General features: G+C 41.2%; 1 protein-coding gene across 2 annotated transcripts in view; it reads left to right on the forward strand.

Moving 5' to 3' along the window:
- The window catches only part of SENP5 (SUMO specific peptidase 5), a 62,959-nt gene that overhangs the window by 34,631 nt on the left and 11,494 nt on the right, over window positions 1-16,834 (forward strand). For both annotated transcript variants that reach the window (XM_053565048.1, XM_053565049.1), the window contains exon 6: window positions 2,600-2,677. In XM_053565048.1, coding sequence (XP_053421023.1) covers window positions 2,600-2,677 — 78 coding nt within the window. The remainder of the gene's footprint in view (window positions 1-2,599; window positions 2,678-16,834) is intronic.

Genomic DNA, 16,834 nt, shown 5'->3' on the forward strand with positions numbered 1-16,834 from the left:
ACTGGAACCTGACAAGGTTGTCCTCTATCGCCACTGCTATTCAACATAGTGCTGTAAGTTCTGATCAATGCAGTCAGGCAAGAGAAGGAAATGAGGGCATCCAAATGGGAGCAGAGGAGGTCAGACTCTTCCTCTTTGCTGACGATGTGATCTTATACTTAGAGAACCCCAAAGACTCATCCCCAGGACTCCTGGAAGTGATCAAAAATCAGTGTCTCAGGATATAAAATCAATGTCTAGGCGGCGCCTGTGGCTCAAGGAGTAGGGCTCTGGCCCCATATACCGGAGGTGGTGGGTTCAAACCAGGCCCCAGCCAAAAACTGCAACCAAAAAAAAAAAAATAATTATCAATGTCCACAAGTCAGTAGCCTTTGTATATGCCAAAAACAGCCAGGATGAGAAACTAAGGACACTATCCTCTTTTCAGGAGCTTCAAAGAAAATGAAATACCTAGGAATATATCTAACAAAAGAGGTGAAGGACCTCTATAAAGGAAATTATGAAAACCTAAGAAAAGAAATAGCAGAAGATATTAACAAACGGAAGAACATACCATGCTTATGGCTGGGAAGAATCAATGTTGTAAAAATGTCTATACTTTCCAAAGCAATTTACAGATTCAATGACATCCCCATTAAAATACCAACATCAGGCTTGGCACCCATATCTCAGTGAGTAGGGCACTGGCCACATATGCTGAAGCTGGCAGGTTCGAGCCCGGCCTGGACCTGCCAAACAACAATGACGACTGCAACCAAAACATAGCTGGGTGTTGTGGTGGGTGCCTATAGTCCTAGCTACTTGAGAGACTGAGGCAAGAGAATCACTTAAGCCCAAGAGTTTGAGGTTGCTGTGAGCTGTGATGCCATGGCACTCTACCAAGAGTGACATAGTGAGACTCTGTCTCAAAAAAAAAAAAAAAGAAAAGAAAAGAAAAATCAACATCATACTTTAAAGGCTTTGAAAAAATAATTCTTCGTTTTGTGTGGAACCAAAAAAAAAAAAACAAAACTCATATATCTAAGCAATTGTTAGCAATAAAAAAGCTAGGGGCACCAACCTATCAGACTTTAGGCTGTACTACAAGACCATAGTAATCAAAACAGCATGGTATGACACAAAAATAGAGACCTAGACATCTGGAACCGGATAGAAAACCATGAGATGAAACTAACATCTATAGGTCCCTAATCTTTGATAAACCAAATAAGAACATACACTAGGAGAAAGAATCCCTATTCAATAAATGGTGCTGGGAGAACTGTAAAAGACTGAAACTGGACCCGCATCTTTCTCTCCTCACAAAAATTGATTCAAGATGGATAAAAGATCTAAATCTAAGGCATGAAACAATAAAAGTTCTCAAAGAAAGTGTGGGGAAAACACTTGAAGATATTGGCCTGAGGAAAGACTTTATGAAGAAGAATTCCATGGCAATCACAAATCTGTGTTTTGACAGACTCCAGATGATTGTGATTGACGCTAAATTCTAGAATCACTGCTCTGGGGACAGTTACTGCAAACTCTTTTTATGTATATGTAAGCCAAATGATTGTCAAAAGATTATGTATCAGAATCATCTGGAAGGTTCATAAAACCAGAATAGTTGGTCCTCTGAGTTTCTCTTTTAGTAGATCTTGGGTGGGGCCTGAGAATTTGAATTTTTAACAAGTTCCCAGGTGATGCTGATACTACTGGTCTGGTGACCACACCTGGAGAACCACAGCATTAGGGGAACAGTTTTATTATCTCAAGCTTACTGAGTGAACCCTGTAAGACCAGAATATGTTTACTATCTCAGATAAGCTGATGCCACTTATATGTCAGAAATTTGAAGCCAATAATGCAAGACCCGATGCTCCAAATGACCAGGATAATTCTTTTGGTACTAGAAATAATCCCACTAAGGCCTTTTCATAGTTGTAACAGGAGTCTCCAAATACCCATCCTTCAGATGGCATTGGTTCTGTAGTCCACATCCCCTGACCTGAGTTCAGGTAGTCATTACCTCGGTTTTTCATAGCCTCTTTCAACTTTATCACCTGAGATAGTAGATATGTCAGGTTGCTTCTGGTCTGCATTCAGAAAATCTACTGCCTTATTCAGCTAAATATGCAACAGAATTTCTATAAATGATGTAATATATTTTCATCACTATTTTTGAGAATAAACTTTTCCTCTCTTTTTTCTCTATAACATGTTCAAGCATTTTTACATTTTCATTTTCTTGGCCGGGTGCAGTGCCTGATGCCTGTAATCCTAGAACTCTGGGAGGCCAAGGTGAGAGGATTCCTTGAGCTCAAGAGTTTGAGACCAGCCTGGGCAAGACCAGCTTGTTTCTACTAAAAACAAAAAATTAGCCAGCCAGGTCTTGGGACCTATAGCCTCAGCTACTCTGGAGGCTAAGGCAGGAGGATCACTTGAATACAGGAGTTTGAGGTTGCTGTGAACAAGGCTGATGCCACAGGACTCTAGTCTTCTAGCCTGGGCAACAGAGTGAAACTCTTATCTAACAACAAAAAAAAATTGTTTGCTTTTAAAGTTGAGTCTGGGCATAACCTAATATAATCTGGTTGCTTGTATTTGGTGTCTTTTCTAGGTTCACTTCTTCAACAGCTTTTTTCATAGACAGCTGGTAACCAAAGGATATAATGGAGTAAAAAGATGGACTAAAAAGGTATTCTCTTTATTTCTTTAGTCTGAATTTGAAATGGAGATGATAAGCCACTTTGGATGGAAACATAAGAACTTTGTTTTTTTTAAGAATTTTTTTTTTTTAATCTTACTGTTTGAAAGACTTTAATTGCCCCCTGGTCTCAATTACAGTGATAAAACAGTTCAATAATAGAACAAAGAGCTGACATTATTTGGTAGGCTCATTAAGGAGGTTTTCAAAAAATTTTTGCTGGCATGGTGGTTCATGCTTGTAGTCTCAGCTATTTGGGAGGCTGAGGCAGGAAGCTAGCTTGAGCCCAAGAGTACAAGGCCAGCCTCGGTAACAAAGTGAGATCCTGTCTCTAAATAGTTAAATAAATTGTTCTACATTAGGAGAAATCTATAAACAAAGTCACAATATATAAAATCTATAAACAAAATCACAATATATAAAATCAAATGCATAACTGAAAAAATTTCCCCAAACTGTGTACCTGCTGTTGTACTATACAGTAAAACCTCCATAGTTGATCACCTTCCTATATTGACCACCTCCTCAAGTTGATCCAGTTTTCATAGACCAGATATGTACCATATGTATGTGTCAGTACCGTAGACCTAGTTTCTTATTTGACCGCATCTGTATGTTGACCAGTTTGTTACAGTCCCTTGGGTGGTCAGCTTACAGAGATTCTTCTGTATATGATATACTCTATTTCTGTATATGATATACTCTCTAGAAAATAGATATTTTCTATTCTGTAGCTTACGTTTATGTCTATTATGTCCTGTGTCTTTGGTAGTTAGCTGAAAATATTTCTTTTTTCCTTTTTCTTGAGACAGAGTCTTACTCTGTTGCCCAGGCTAGAGTGCTGTGGCATCAGCCTGGCTCATAGCAACCTTAAACTCCTGGGCTCAAGCAATATTCCTGCCTCGGCCTCCTGAGTAGCTGAGACTCAAGGTACATACCACCATGCCCGGCTAATTTTTCTATTTTTAGTAGAGACGGGGTCTCACCCTTGCTCAGGCTGCTCTCAAACTCCTGACCTTGAGCGATCCTCCCACCTCGGCCTCCCAGAGTGCTGGAATTATAGGCATGAGCTACCACACCAGGCTGAGAACTGAAAATATTAAGATATCTAGGATAGGGCGGCGCCTGTGGCTCAGTCGGTAAGGCACCGGCCCCATATACTGAGGGTGGCGGGTTCAAACCCGGCCCTGGCTGAACTGCAACCAAGTATGTGATGCCACGGCACTCTACCAAGGGCCATGAAATGAGACTCTGTCTCTACAAAACAAAACAAAAAAAAAAAGATATCTAGGATAAGGCTTTATTGACTATCTAGTATGGCAACCAGTAGCCACATTTGACTATCCAATTTATAGAGTAAGATTTAAAATTCAGTTTCTTTGTTAACTCTAGTCACATTTCAAGTGTTTAGGTCACCATGTGTGACCAGTAGCTTCTGTATTGGATGGCACAGATATAGGATATTTTCTTTTTTTTTTTTTTTTTTTTTTGTAGAGACAGAGTCTCACTTTATGGCCCTCGGTAGAGCGCCGTGGCCTCACACAGCTCATAGCAACCTCCAACTCCTGGGCTTAAGCGATTCTCTTGCCTCAGCCTCCCGAGTAGCTGGGACTACAGGCGCCCACCACAACGCCCGGCTATTTTTTTTGGTTGCAGTTTGGCCGGGGCCGGGTTTGAACCTGCCACCCTCGGTATATGGGGCCGGCGCCTTACCGACTGAGCCACAGGCGCCGCCCGATATAGGATATTTTCAACAACACAGAAAGTTCTGTTGGACAGTACTGGTCTAACAAGTAGAAAAACTTGTCTGGGCTCAGGGGCTCATGCCTACTATAATCCTAGCACTCTGGGAAGCTGAGGCAGGAGGTTCTCTTGAGCTCAGGAGTTTGAGAGCAGCCTGAGCAAGAACAAGACCTTGTCTCTACCAAAAATAGAAAAATTACCAGGTATTGTGGAGGGCACCTATAATGCCAACTATTTGGGAGGTTAAGGCAGGAGGATCACCTGAGCCCAGGAGTTTGAGGTTGTTGTGAGCTAGGCTGATGCCACAGCACTCTAGCCTGTGCAACAGAGTCAGATTCTGTCTTCAAAAACAAACAAGCTAGCAGGAAAACAGACAAAAAGAGTAAAGAAACAAGAAACTTGGAATAAAATAATGCCAAAATAAGATATATACTAATAAAGCTGATATCAAATGCTGGGGGGGCACTAATAATGAGGCAACTGATTGTGGAGGAAAGGTTTGAGGAATCTGCATTGAGTGTAGTCGTCTGGGACCAAATGAATAAAAGAAAGGGAGAGTTGGAAAATAACCCATAAGGTTCCAGTAATAGAAGAACTGTCAGGGTTGGTAGTCCTTGGTAAATCCTTGTTTTACAAACCCTCAACCAGGGTCGAAAATCAAAATTAGGAGAGGTAGTTCTTGGTAAATCCCTGTTTTACATCCCTCAACCAGGGTCAAAAATCAAAATTAGGAGAGGAAGGATATTGTGAAAAACATATCTAATATTATAATTTTGTCTTTGGAAAACAGTAAAAAGGTTTTTGTTTTGTTTTGTTTTTTGAGACAGAGTCTCACTTGGACGTCCAGGCTAGGGAGCCATGGTATCAGAGCAACCTCAAACTCTTAGGTTTGAGCAATCTTCTTGTTTCAGCTTCCCCAGTACAGGCATGCTTGGCTAGTTTTTTCTATTTTATTTAGTAGATATAGGATCTCACTCTTGTTCAAGCTGGTCTCGAGCTCCTGAGCTCTAGCAATCCACCCACCTCGCCCTCCCAGAGTACTGAGATTACAGGTGAGCCACCACACATGGCCAGTAAAAAAAATTTTTTTTTTTTTTTTTTTTGTGGTTTTTGGCCGGGGCTGGGTTTGAACCCGCCACCTCTGGCATATGGGACCGGTGCCCTACTCCTTGAGCCATAGGCGCCGCCCATGCCAGTAAAAAATTTTTATAATGTAAACTGTAGAAAATAAAATTAGGTAAAACTTTGGCCTGTTAATAAAGTTTGAGAAACATGTTATGTTTGGTTGCTAATGGCTTCTTAGGTATACTGGGCCTGGACTGATGTAACCTAATCTTGGGATTGAGGAAGCTAATTATAATGGTGTGGAGTGAGAGAGGGAGGAAGGGGGAGGGAGATTTCTTATATATTTAATGGGGTTTACCAGCAGATACTCAGTCTGTCAACAAATATTTATTGAGCTGTTATTATATGCCAAACACTTTTGTAGATACTGGGGATATGAGGTAAAGCCCTTGCTCTCATGAGGTTCATAAGTAAGTCAGTAACTAAAATCTAATTAAACAGTGAGTGATACGTGCTTTTTTCTGTGGAACATTAGAACAGTGTGGGAATACAGAGTAATGATGGCAAGCAGGAGGAGGAAGAAGATGGGCTAGCTTTTTGAGATAGGCTCATAAGGAAAGGCCTCTTTAAAGAGGCCACATTTCACTGAAAACTTAGTGGTGAGAAGGACCAGCCATGTAATAATGAGAAGACCGTTCCAGGTAGATGGAATAGTGAATGTAAAGGCTGTGAAGCAGAAGTGAGCCTGGGGGATCGGGGAAGTTACACAGAGGAGATCAGGGAAGTAGGTAGGGATCAAGTCATATGGGGCCATGTAGGACAGGTAAAGAGCTTGGTTCTTGAGTTCTAGAAGCACAGGCTGGTAGGGTTGGGGTGTATGTATGATAGACAAGGTTGTCCTTAGCATTCATTTATTCATTAAACAGTTATTTACTAAGTATCTGCTACTGCTGTGTGCCCATGTGGGAAAACTCAAAATGTTTTTTCCTCTGCTGTCACACCACAACAACAATCAGTATGGAAAATTTCTGTGTTCACATGTGTGGGGGCTTTCCCTCACACACCAAGGCAGCAAGCTGTTTTATAGCAGACACCAGCTGGGTGTCCTCTAATTCATTTCTCATATTGTCTATCTGGAGATAGCATTAGATCCCACAGGCTAAGGGCTCAGTCTCCAGGACTGCCTCCCCCCACCAACTTGAGGCACCAATTGCAGTCTAGACCTCCAAAACTTCTGACCTACTGGCTTCAAGTTGGGGTTCCCACAACTCCTCTTTGGGTTCAATAATTTGCTAAAACAGCTCACTGAACTTTGGGAAGCATTTATATTTTATTATAAAAACTATTACACGCCTGTAGTTCCAGCTACTTGGGGACCTGGAGAATCACTTAAGCCCCAGAGTTTGAGCTGTGAGCTGTGACGCCATGGCACTCTACTGAGGGTGACATGAGACTCTTGTCTCAAAAAAAAAAAAATTCCCAACAATAAAAATAAAAAAATAAAAAACTAGGGCGGCGCCTGTGGCTCAGTCGGTAGGGCGCCGGCCCCATATACCAAGGGTGACGGGTTCAAACCCAGCCCCGGCCAAACTGCAACCAAAAAATAGCCGGGTATTGTGGCAGGTGCCTGTAGTCCCAGCTACTTGGGAGGCTAAGGCAAGAGAATCGCTTAAGCCCAGGAGTTGGAGGTTGCTGTGAGTTGTGTGAGGCCACGGCACTCTACCGAGGGCCATAAAGTGAAACTCTGTCTCTACAAAAAAAAAAAAAAATAAAAAACTATTACAGAGGATACAGAGAAGAGAGGAGGCATGAAAATCTGATAAGTGGGCACACCACCCTCCAGAGACCTCTGTATATTCAGCCACCTCGAAGGCCTCCAAAGCCAGTCCTTTTGGGTTTTTATGGTGGCTTCATGATGTAGGTATGATTAATTAAACCACTGGCCATTGGTGATCATTTTAACCTTTACTCCCTCTCTCCTCCCCTTAAGTTAAGGCGTGGAGTCAAAAGTTCCCATCCTGGGTGGTGCCTGTGGCTCAGTGAGTAGGTCGCCGGCCCCATATGCCGAGGGTGGTGGGTTCAAACCCAGCCCCGGCCAAACTGCAACAAAAAAAAAAATAGCCAGGCGTTGTGGCGGGCGCCTGTAGTCCCAGCTGCTCCGGAGGCTGAGGCAAGAGAATCGCGTAAGCCCAAGAGTTAGAGGTTGCTGTGAGCCGTGTGATGCCACGGCACTCTACTTGAGGGAGGGCGGTACAGTGAGACTCTGTCTCTACAAAAAAAAAAAAGCAAAAAACTTCCCATCCTTGGGTGGTGCCTGTGGCTCAGAGGAGTAGGGTGCCGGCCCCATATGCCGGAGGTGGTGGGTTCAAACCCAGCCCTGGCCAAAAACTGCAAAAAAAAAAGTTTCCGTCCTCTAACTCTGCATTGGTTTTCCCTAGCTATACACTGAATATAAGAAGTAAAACGGGCAGCGCCTGTGGCTCAAAGGGGTAGAGCGCTGGCCCCATATGCTGGAGGTGGTGGGTTCAAACCCAGCCCCGGCCAAAAACTGCAAAAAAAAAAAGAGGAAGTAAAAACATAAGTAATATGAAAAAAGAAAGGTTAAAAATATCCCACATTGTCTAGCAGTAAGAAAAAAAGTAAAAAGATTAAAAATAAAGTCATACGACTCGGCGCCTGTGGCTCAAGCAGCTAAGGCGCCAGCCATTTACACCTGAGCCGGTGGGTTTGAATCCATCCCGGGCCCACCAAACAACAATGACAGCTGCAACCAAAAAATAGCTGGGCATTGTGGCGGGTGCCAGTAGTCCCAGCTACTTGGGAGGCGGAGGCAGGAGACTTGCTTGAGCCCAGGAGTTGGAGGTTGCTGTGAGCTGTAATGCCACAGCACTCTACCCAGGGTGACAGCTTGAGGCTTTGTCTTAAAATAATAATAATAATAAAGTAATACTTGGAGAGGCACTAGGCAAATACAAGCCAAAACAAAATAAAGTGAGAGCACATGAGGTAGGTTGGCTTGGCACTCATAGCATAGCGGTTATGCTATGTCCAGGCCAGGTAAACAACAATCACAACTGCAACAAAATAAAAAATAAGAAAAAAATAGCCGGGTGTTGTGGTGGGCGCCTGTAGTCCCAGCTACTTGGGAGAATGAGGCAAGAGAATTGCTTAAAACCAAGAGTTTGAGGTTGCTGTGAGCTGTGATGCGACAGCACTCTACCGAGGGTGCCATAGTGAGACTCTGTCTCAAAAAAACAAGCACATGAGGTAGAATTTAAGGTGATTAATCTATATGTACCAAAGGACACAATTGCTAATATATGTAATACATGTAGTACAATTACAGCAGAACCGAGGAGACCTTGGTAAAATACAGTGATAGTAGAAGACCTTCTCATAACTGGGTAAATCTAGGAGGCAGAATAAGATCATAAATAGAAATAATACAATGTATTTGACTTAGTAGACATATACTTAGATTTTTATACCTCTCAAAAAGAGAATATGCTTTATTGCTATATCTAAGGAACATTTGTAAAATACAATCATGTACTTGACCACAAAGAAAATTATTATAGACATTATTCTTTGATCACAATTCAGTCAAAATAAATAATGAAAGGTATGTAAAACCTCAACAATTTGGAAATTTTACAGACATGTATTACTGAATATAATTTTTGGATCTAAAAGAAAATAGTGGGCCACATGACTCATGACTGTAATCCTAGCACTCTGAGAGGCTGAGGCGTAGGATCACTCAACATCAGGAGTTGGAGACCAGCCTGAGCAAGAGTGAGATCCCATCTCTACTAAAAATGTAAAAAAATGGGCATGATGGTGTGGGCCTATAGTCCCAGCTACTTGGGAGGCTGAGGCGGGAGGATTGCTTGAGCCTAGGAGTTTGAGGTTGCTGTGAGCACTGTAGCCAGGGCGACAGAACAAGAGTCTGTCGAGAAAGAGAGAGATGAATTATATATACAAACCATTTAGAAAGGAATATAAAGGGGAACACATCTTACCAGCTACCCTGAAACATAATAAAAGCTGTTTTGGGGGAAAAGTTAATGGCTTTAAAGAATGCCTTTATTATTAACAAAGAAATAAAAAAATTAAGTGTCCATAAAATTAGGTCATAGTGGTTAACTTACAGAATGACCAAAGGATTTGAATGCATGAAAAGAGAAACAACAAAATCCAGTCTAAAATCCAGGTGCTATTAGGTGGACATGATAGCATGAGCCTGTAGTTTCAGCTACTTGGAAGGCTGAGGTGGGAGGATGGCGTTAGGCCAGGAGTTGGAGGAGGCAGTGAGCTATGGTGACTCCACTGTTTTTCAGCCAGGGATACAGGGTGAGACCCTATCTCTAAGAATTACAAAACAGAAATAAACAGAATAACATAATGTGTCCCCACAAATTCTTGAGGTTACTCAACCTCAAGAATTAACATTCTGCCATTTTTGTGTTTATCTCTACACACTCCCCCGTCCCCACTGGATTATTTTTGTCATTTTTTTTTTTTGTAGAGACAGAGTCTCACTGTACCGCCCTCGGGTAGAGTGCCGTGGCGTCACACGGCTCACAGCAACCTCTAACTCTTGGGCTTACGCGATTCTCTTGCCTCAGCCTCCGGAGCAGCTGAAACTATAGGTGCCCGCCACAACGCCTGGCTATTTTTTTGTTGCAGTTTGGCCGGGGCTGGGTTTGAACCCGCCACTCTCGGCATATGGGGCCAGCGCCCTACTCACTGAGCCACAGGCGCTGCCCGTCATTTTTTTGATGTATAATTTATATACAATAAACTGTAATCATTCGAAGTGTATAATTCAATGAGCTTTAATGGTTGAATGCATCCATGCAACTATCACCACAATCAAGATACAGGACAATTTCGTCACCTCCAAAAGATTCCTTATAACTCCTTGCAGAATCTTTTTTCTCCTAGCCCCACATCAAGAAACTACTAATCTGTTTTTTTGTCACTGTAAGTTATTTTGCGTTTTCTAGAATTATGTAAGTATAGTAGAATCATCCTCTGTACTATTTTGTGTTTGGTTTCTTTCATTCAGTATAATAGTTTGGAGATTCAGCCATATTACTACGTGTGTCAATCGTTTATTTCTTTTAGTTGCTGAGTAGAATTCCACTAGTATTTACATTTTGTTCGTCATGCACTAGCTGGTGGATATTTGAGTTGTGTTCTGTTTTTGACTATTGTGAATAAAGCTGCTCTATAACATTTGTGTGGATGTATATTTTTAATATTCTGGGTAAATATCTTAAAGTAGAATTGCTAGATCATACGGTGAGTGCATACTTAACTTTCCAAGAAACTACCAAACTGCTTCCCCGAGTGATGTACTGTTTTTCATTCTGACCAGCAATGTATAGAGTTGCTTTGCTCCACATCCTCACATTTGGTGTTATCATTCCTTTTAATTATATCATTTTAATGGGTATATGTAGTATTGATTGTCTCATTGTAGTTTTAATTTTTTAAATTTCGGGCATTGCCTGTGGCTCAGTGAGTGGGGCGCTGACCCCATATACCGGGGGTGGTGGGTTTGGACCTGGTCCCAGCCAAACTGCAACAAAAAAATAGCTGGCTGTTGTGGTGGGCACCTGTAGTCCCAGGTACTCAGGAGGCTGAGGCAAGAGAATCGTCTAGGCCCAAGAGCTAGAGATTGCTGTGAGCTGTGACATAACAGCACTCTAACGAGGGCAACAAAGTGAGACTTTGTCTCTAAAAAAAAATTTTTTTTTTTAAATTTTCTTGGTAACTAATGACATTGAGCACATTTTCATGTGCTTATTAGCTACTTACATATCTTTTTCAGAAATTGGGATATTACATATTCGTTACAAAAATAAGAGCTTTCTATAGCCCAGTGCTATACTCAGTATTTTTTTTACACACAGTGTACATATTAATCATTGTTAAATGTACAGGTCAATGTGGTGTTACATATATTCACAATGTTGCACAACCAGTCTTTAGAACTATTTTGTCTTGCAAAATTGAAACTTGTATAACATCTTTTGTGAAGTCTTTGTTAGAGTTGTTTGCTCTTTATTGGATTGTCTGTCTTTTTTAAAACTGAGTTACAGGAAACCTTTTTATGTTCTAGATAAAAGTCCTTTGTCAAGTCTGTTTTCTGATTGTTTTCTCTCAGACTATGGTAGCTTGTCTATTTTCTTAATCATGTCTTTTGATGAAATCTAAGTTATCACATTTTCTCTTTTATAGTTGCTGCTTTCTACACCAGTCTAAAATATGTTTGCCAAGTATGTTTACTTACAAGAGCTTTATAGTTTTCAGTTTTACATTTATATCTCTGATGAATCTCAATTTTTTATGTAAGTGAGGTAGGGCAGGATCAAGGTCCTTTTTTCCCCCTGTGAATATTCAGTTGTTGCAATATCATTTGTTGAAAAGGCTTTTCTTTTCCAATTTAATTGCTTTGGCGTCTTTGTAGAAAATAAATCGACCGGGCGGCGCCTGTGGCTCAAGGAGTAGGGCGCCGGTCCCATATGCCGGAGGTGGCGGGTTCAAACCCAGCCCCGGCCAAAAAAAAAAAAAAAAAGAAAATAAATCGACCATTTATTTGTAGTTCTCTTTCTGGACTGTCTATTCTCTTACATTGATCTCCGTGTTCTTATGCTAATACTGGTCGGTCTTGGTTACTGTATCTTTATAGCGTATCTTGAAATCAGGGTACATCTGCCAGCTTTATCCTTTTTCCAGATTGCTTTAGCAACTCTAGGTTCTTTGTATTTTCATGTAAGTTTTAAAATTAGTTTGTTGCTCTCTATTTTTAATAAGCCTGCTGGATTATGTTGAGATTGTGTTCATCACAGATTAATTTATAGACAGTATTTGTCTATGCATTAGCTTGAGGAGAATGGACATCTAACAATACTAAGACTTCCAGGCTATGAACATGGTATACCTTCCCACTTATTTAGATCTTTAATTTTTCACATCAGTATTTTGTAATTCTTCATTAGTGTATATCATTAGTGTACAGGTCTTATTTATGTTTTTGTTAAATATATCTGTAAGTATTTCACATTTCTGAAACTGCTATAAACAAAATTTTTAAAATGTTATCTTCTAAATGTTTGTTAGTGTATAATAATATAGTTGATATGTATCTTTACCTTTATATCTTATTACCTTGCTAAACTCACTCACTAGCTCTAGAAGCCTTTTGTAAATTCTATGAGGTTTCATGGGCAATCATGTTTGTAGTGACAATTTTCTTTCTTTCTTTCTGAACTTTTTTTTCTTGCCTTATTGCACTAAGACTACTAGTGCAATGTTAGATAGGAGTAATGAGAGTACAGCTTTGCCTTGTTCTCACTCTTGAGAGGAAAACAACCAGTTTTTCACTATTATGTGTGATGTCAGCTGTAGTTTTTTTAGTAAATGCCCTTTGTCAGGTTAAGTTTTCTACTATGTCTATTTTTGCTAAGTATTTTTAATCATGAATCAACATTGAATTTCAGTCAAATGCTTTTCCTACAGATAAGAAGGTGATCCTATGTTTCTTCTTCTTTGTTCTGTTAATGGGGCACAAACTCAATGAACAGCACCTATCTTGACGTAGGGCCGTCTCACTTAGTAGCTCACAAAGCTTCCATTGGTCGTGACATAACTTTTGCTTATTACACATCCCATCGGTTAAAGCAAATCACATGACAGAACTACTCTTCTCCCTCTGGGGAGGGGAAGAGAAGTCACATGGAAATAGACAGGTCGGTATAATCTTACAGGAAAAGTTACAAATAATTAAAATCAATAATACAATACGCTACATATATGATTCTTAATTATATGTATAGATTGAATATCCCTTGTTCAAAATGTTTGGGAACAGAAGTGTTTAGATTTTTTCAAACTTTGGAATTTTAACATATATATATGTATGAGATATCTTGGTAATAGGGGCCCCAAGTCTAAGTACAGAATTTATTTATGTTTCATATACACCTTAGATACATAGCTTAAAGATAATTTCACACAGTATTTTTAGTGATTTTGCATATGAGACAAAGTTTGTGTATACTGAACCATAACAGAGCTATGTGTCATGATCTCAGCCACCAATATGGACCATCTGTGGTGTCATGTCAGAATTTTAGATTTTTGGAGCATTTTGGATTTCATATTTTTGGATTAAGGATACTTAACCTGTATAAAATTGTGTGTGAGAGAGAAAATTAATGTGTTAGAAGATTTGGAAAGATATATGAAGTGTATCTTTTTTTTTTTTTTTTTTGTGGAGACAGAGTCTCGCTTTATGGCCCTCAGTAGAGTGCCGTGGCCTCACACGGCTCACAGCAACCTCCAACTCCTGGGCTTAAGCGATTCTCTTGCCTCAGCCTCCCGAGTAGCTGGGACTACAGGCGCCCGCCACAACGCCCGGCTATTTTTTGGTTGCAGTTTGGACGGGGCAGGGTTTGAACCCGCCACCCTCGGTATATGGGGCCGGCGCCTTACTGACTGAGCCACAGGCGCCGCCCTGAAGTGTATTTTTTTTATCTATATTTTCTAATTTTTTTTTTTTTTTTGTAGAGACAGAGTCTCACTGTACCGCCCTCGGGTAGAGAGCCGTGGCGTCACACGGCTCACAGCAACCTCCAGCTCTTGGGCGTACGCAATTCTCTTGCCTCAGCCTCCCGAGTAGCTGGGACTACAGGCGCCCGCCACAACGCCCGGCTATTTTTTGTTGCAGTTTGGCCGGGGCTGGGTTTGAACCCGCCACCCTCGGCATATGGGGCCGGCGCCCTACTCACTGAGCCACAGGCGCCGCCCCATATATTTTCTAATTTTTATACAAAAATATATTTTATGATTAACAGAAAAAAGTTTCTTTTTGAGAAGGATGTAAATTTGGTCTTCTTTAATGCTGCATTTTAAATACGATTCCTTTTATTATTATTATTATTTATTTATTTATTTTTTGAGACAGGGTCTCCCTCTGAGGCTCAAGCAGATCCTCTTGCCTCAGTCTCCCAAGTAGCCGGGACTTCAGGCGCCTGCCATAAGGCCCAGCTGGTTTTTTCTGTTTTTAGTAGAGACGAGGTCTGACTCTTGCTCAGGCTGGTCTCAAACTCTTGAGCTCAGGCGATCCACGCACCTTGACCTCCCAAGGGTGCTAGGATTACAGGCAGGAGCCACTGCACCTGGCCTGATTCCTTGATTTAGGTACTCAAAATTTTTGAGCTGAAAAGGACTAGTTGTCTATTCTGTCTGTTTCCTCCTACCCACCTCATTCCCAAGATTTATGGATGCAGAAACTGAAAAGCTAAGTGCTCTAGTGCTTTGTTCTAAGATCATGTAGACTTGTAAAAGATTCATTTAGAGCAGAGAATTATCTGAATATAAAATAAAAAGTAAGAAGGAAGGCATGAGAAATTAGAATCTTAGAAATTTTTTTTTTTTTTTGCAGTTTCTGGCTGGGGCTGGGTTTGAACCTGACACCTCCGGCATACGGGGCCGGTGCCCTACTCCTTTGAACCACGGGCGCCGCCCCTGAGAATGTTGTGTTTTTTTTTTTTTTTTTTTGAGACACATGTAGCCTTGGTAGAGTGCCATGACATCGCAGCTCACAACCTTCAACTCTTGGGCTTAAGCGATTTTCTTGCCTCAGTCTCCCAAGTAGGTGGTTCTACAGGTACCTACCACAATGCCTGGCTATTTTTTTGTTGTAGTTGTCATTATTTAGCTGGCTCAGGCCGGGTTCGAACCCGCCAGCCCCAGTGTTTGTGGCTGGCGCCCTATAAGGGGTCCTCAAACTGTGGCCTGTGGGCCACATGAGGTGGTGTGATTGTATTTGTTCCTGTTTTGTTTTTTACTTCAAAATAAGATATGTGCAGTGTGCATAGGAATTTGTTCATAGTTTTTTTTTTAAAGCGATAGTCCGGCCCTCCAACGGTCTGAGGGACAGTGAACTGGCCCCCTGTTTAAAAAGTTTGAGGAGCCCTGCAGGCGCTGAGCCAATTTCTAAGAATTTTTAAATAGTTTTTGGTAGAGACACAGTCTCACTATGGTTGCCCAGGCCAGTCTTAACTTCCTGGCTTCAAGCGATGCTCACCTTGGCATCCCAAAGTGTTGCCATTATAGGCACAAGCTACCACACATGACCTCTTGAGAATTTGATGTAGTTTAAAATGTTTTAACCCAAAGAGTCACTAAAATAGTCTCAAAAAATACCTGAAATGAGAAATGCTTATTGAGCACCTACTGTTTTATCATGTAATTCACAACTGGAATTTTGACTAGAATAGCAAATATTTCTAGATTGTAAAGGTTATGAGAGGATGTGTTAGGATTATAAAGGATGTCTTTGGATCTAAAGGGTGTATAAAAAAATCAAGGATGTTTTACTGACCGGTGCAGTGCCTCCACCTGTAATCCTAGCACTCTGGGAGGTGGAGGCAGGTGGATTGCCTGAGCTCAGGAGTTTGAGACCAGCCTGAGCAAGAGTGAGACCCTGTATCTAAAAAGAGCCAGGTGTTGTGGTGGCGCCTGTAGTCCCAGCTACTCGGGAGGCTGAGGCAAGGAGATCACTTGAGTCCAAAAGTTTGAGGTTGCTGTGAGCTGTGACTCCATGGTGCTCTACCAAGGGTGACCCTCTACCAAGTCTCAAAAAAAAGATGTATTTCTCAATTTTAATATATAGGAGACCCAAGTGGGTAATAATAGCTAAGATTTATTGGCTACTTATAACATGCTAACCATTTTACCTATATTCTCTTAATTACTCTCAACAACTTCATAAGGTAGGTACTATTGTTTTATACATTTTATAGTTGAAGAAGTCAAGGCACAGTGAGGCTAAGAATGCTGGGCACAGTGGTTCATGCATAATCCTAGCACTCAAGGAGGCCGAGGCAGGTGGATTGCTTGAGCTCAGGAGCTGGAGACTAGCCTGAGAAAGAGTGAGACCCTGTCTCTACTAAAAGTAGAAAAGCTAGCTAGGCATTATTGCAGGTGCCTGTATTCCCAGTGACTTAGGAGGCTGAGGCTTGATCACTTGAGCCCAAGAGTTTGAGGTTGCTGTGAGCTGTAATGCCACAGTACTCTACCCAGGGAGACAGAGTAAGACTGTGTCTCAAAAAAAAAAAAACAACAACACAAAGAGGCTAAGAGGATTGCCAAAATCATCTCACCAATAAGTGGAAGAGCCAAAATGTTAATTTGAGCAGACTTGCTTCAGAGCCATGATCTTAACTACTATATCATGTCTGAAGAAAGATGGAAGACTTATATCTTACACTATTTTCTAGTACCATGACTCTAGAGTTTAATCTAGGCCAAATATGTGCCACA

Source organism: Nycticebus coucang, chromosome 16 (genome assembly GCF_027406575.1).
Source record: "Nycticebus coucang isolate mNycCou1 chromosome 16, mNycCou1.pri, whole genome shotgun sequence".
In the NCBI taxonomy this organism is placed as follows: Eukaryota; Metazoa; Chordata; class Mammalia; order Primates; family Lorisidae; genus Nycticebus; species Nycticebus coucang.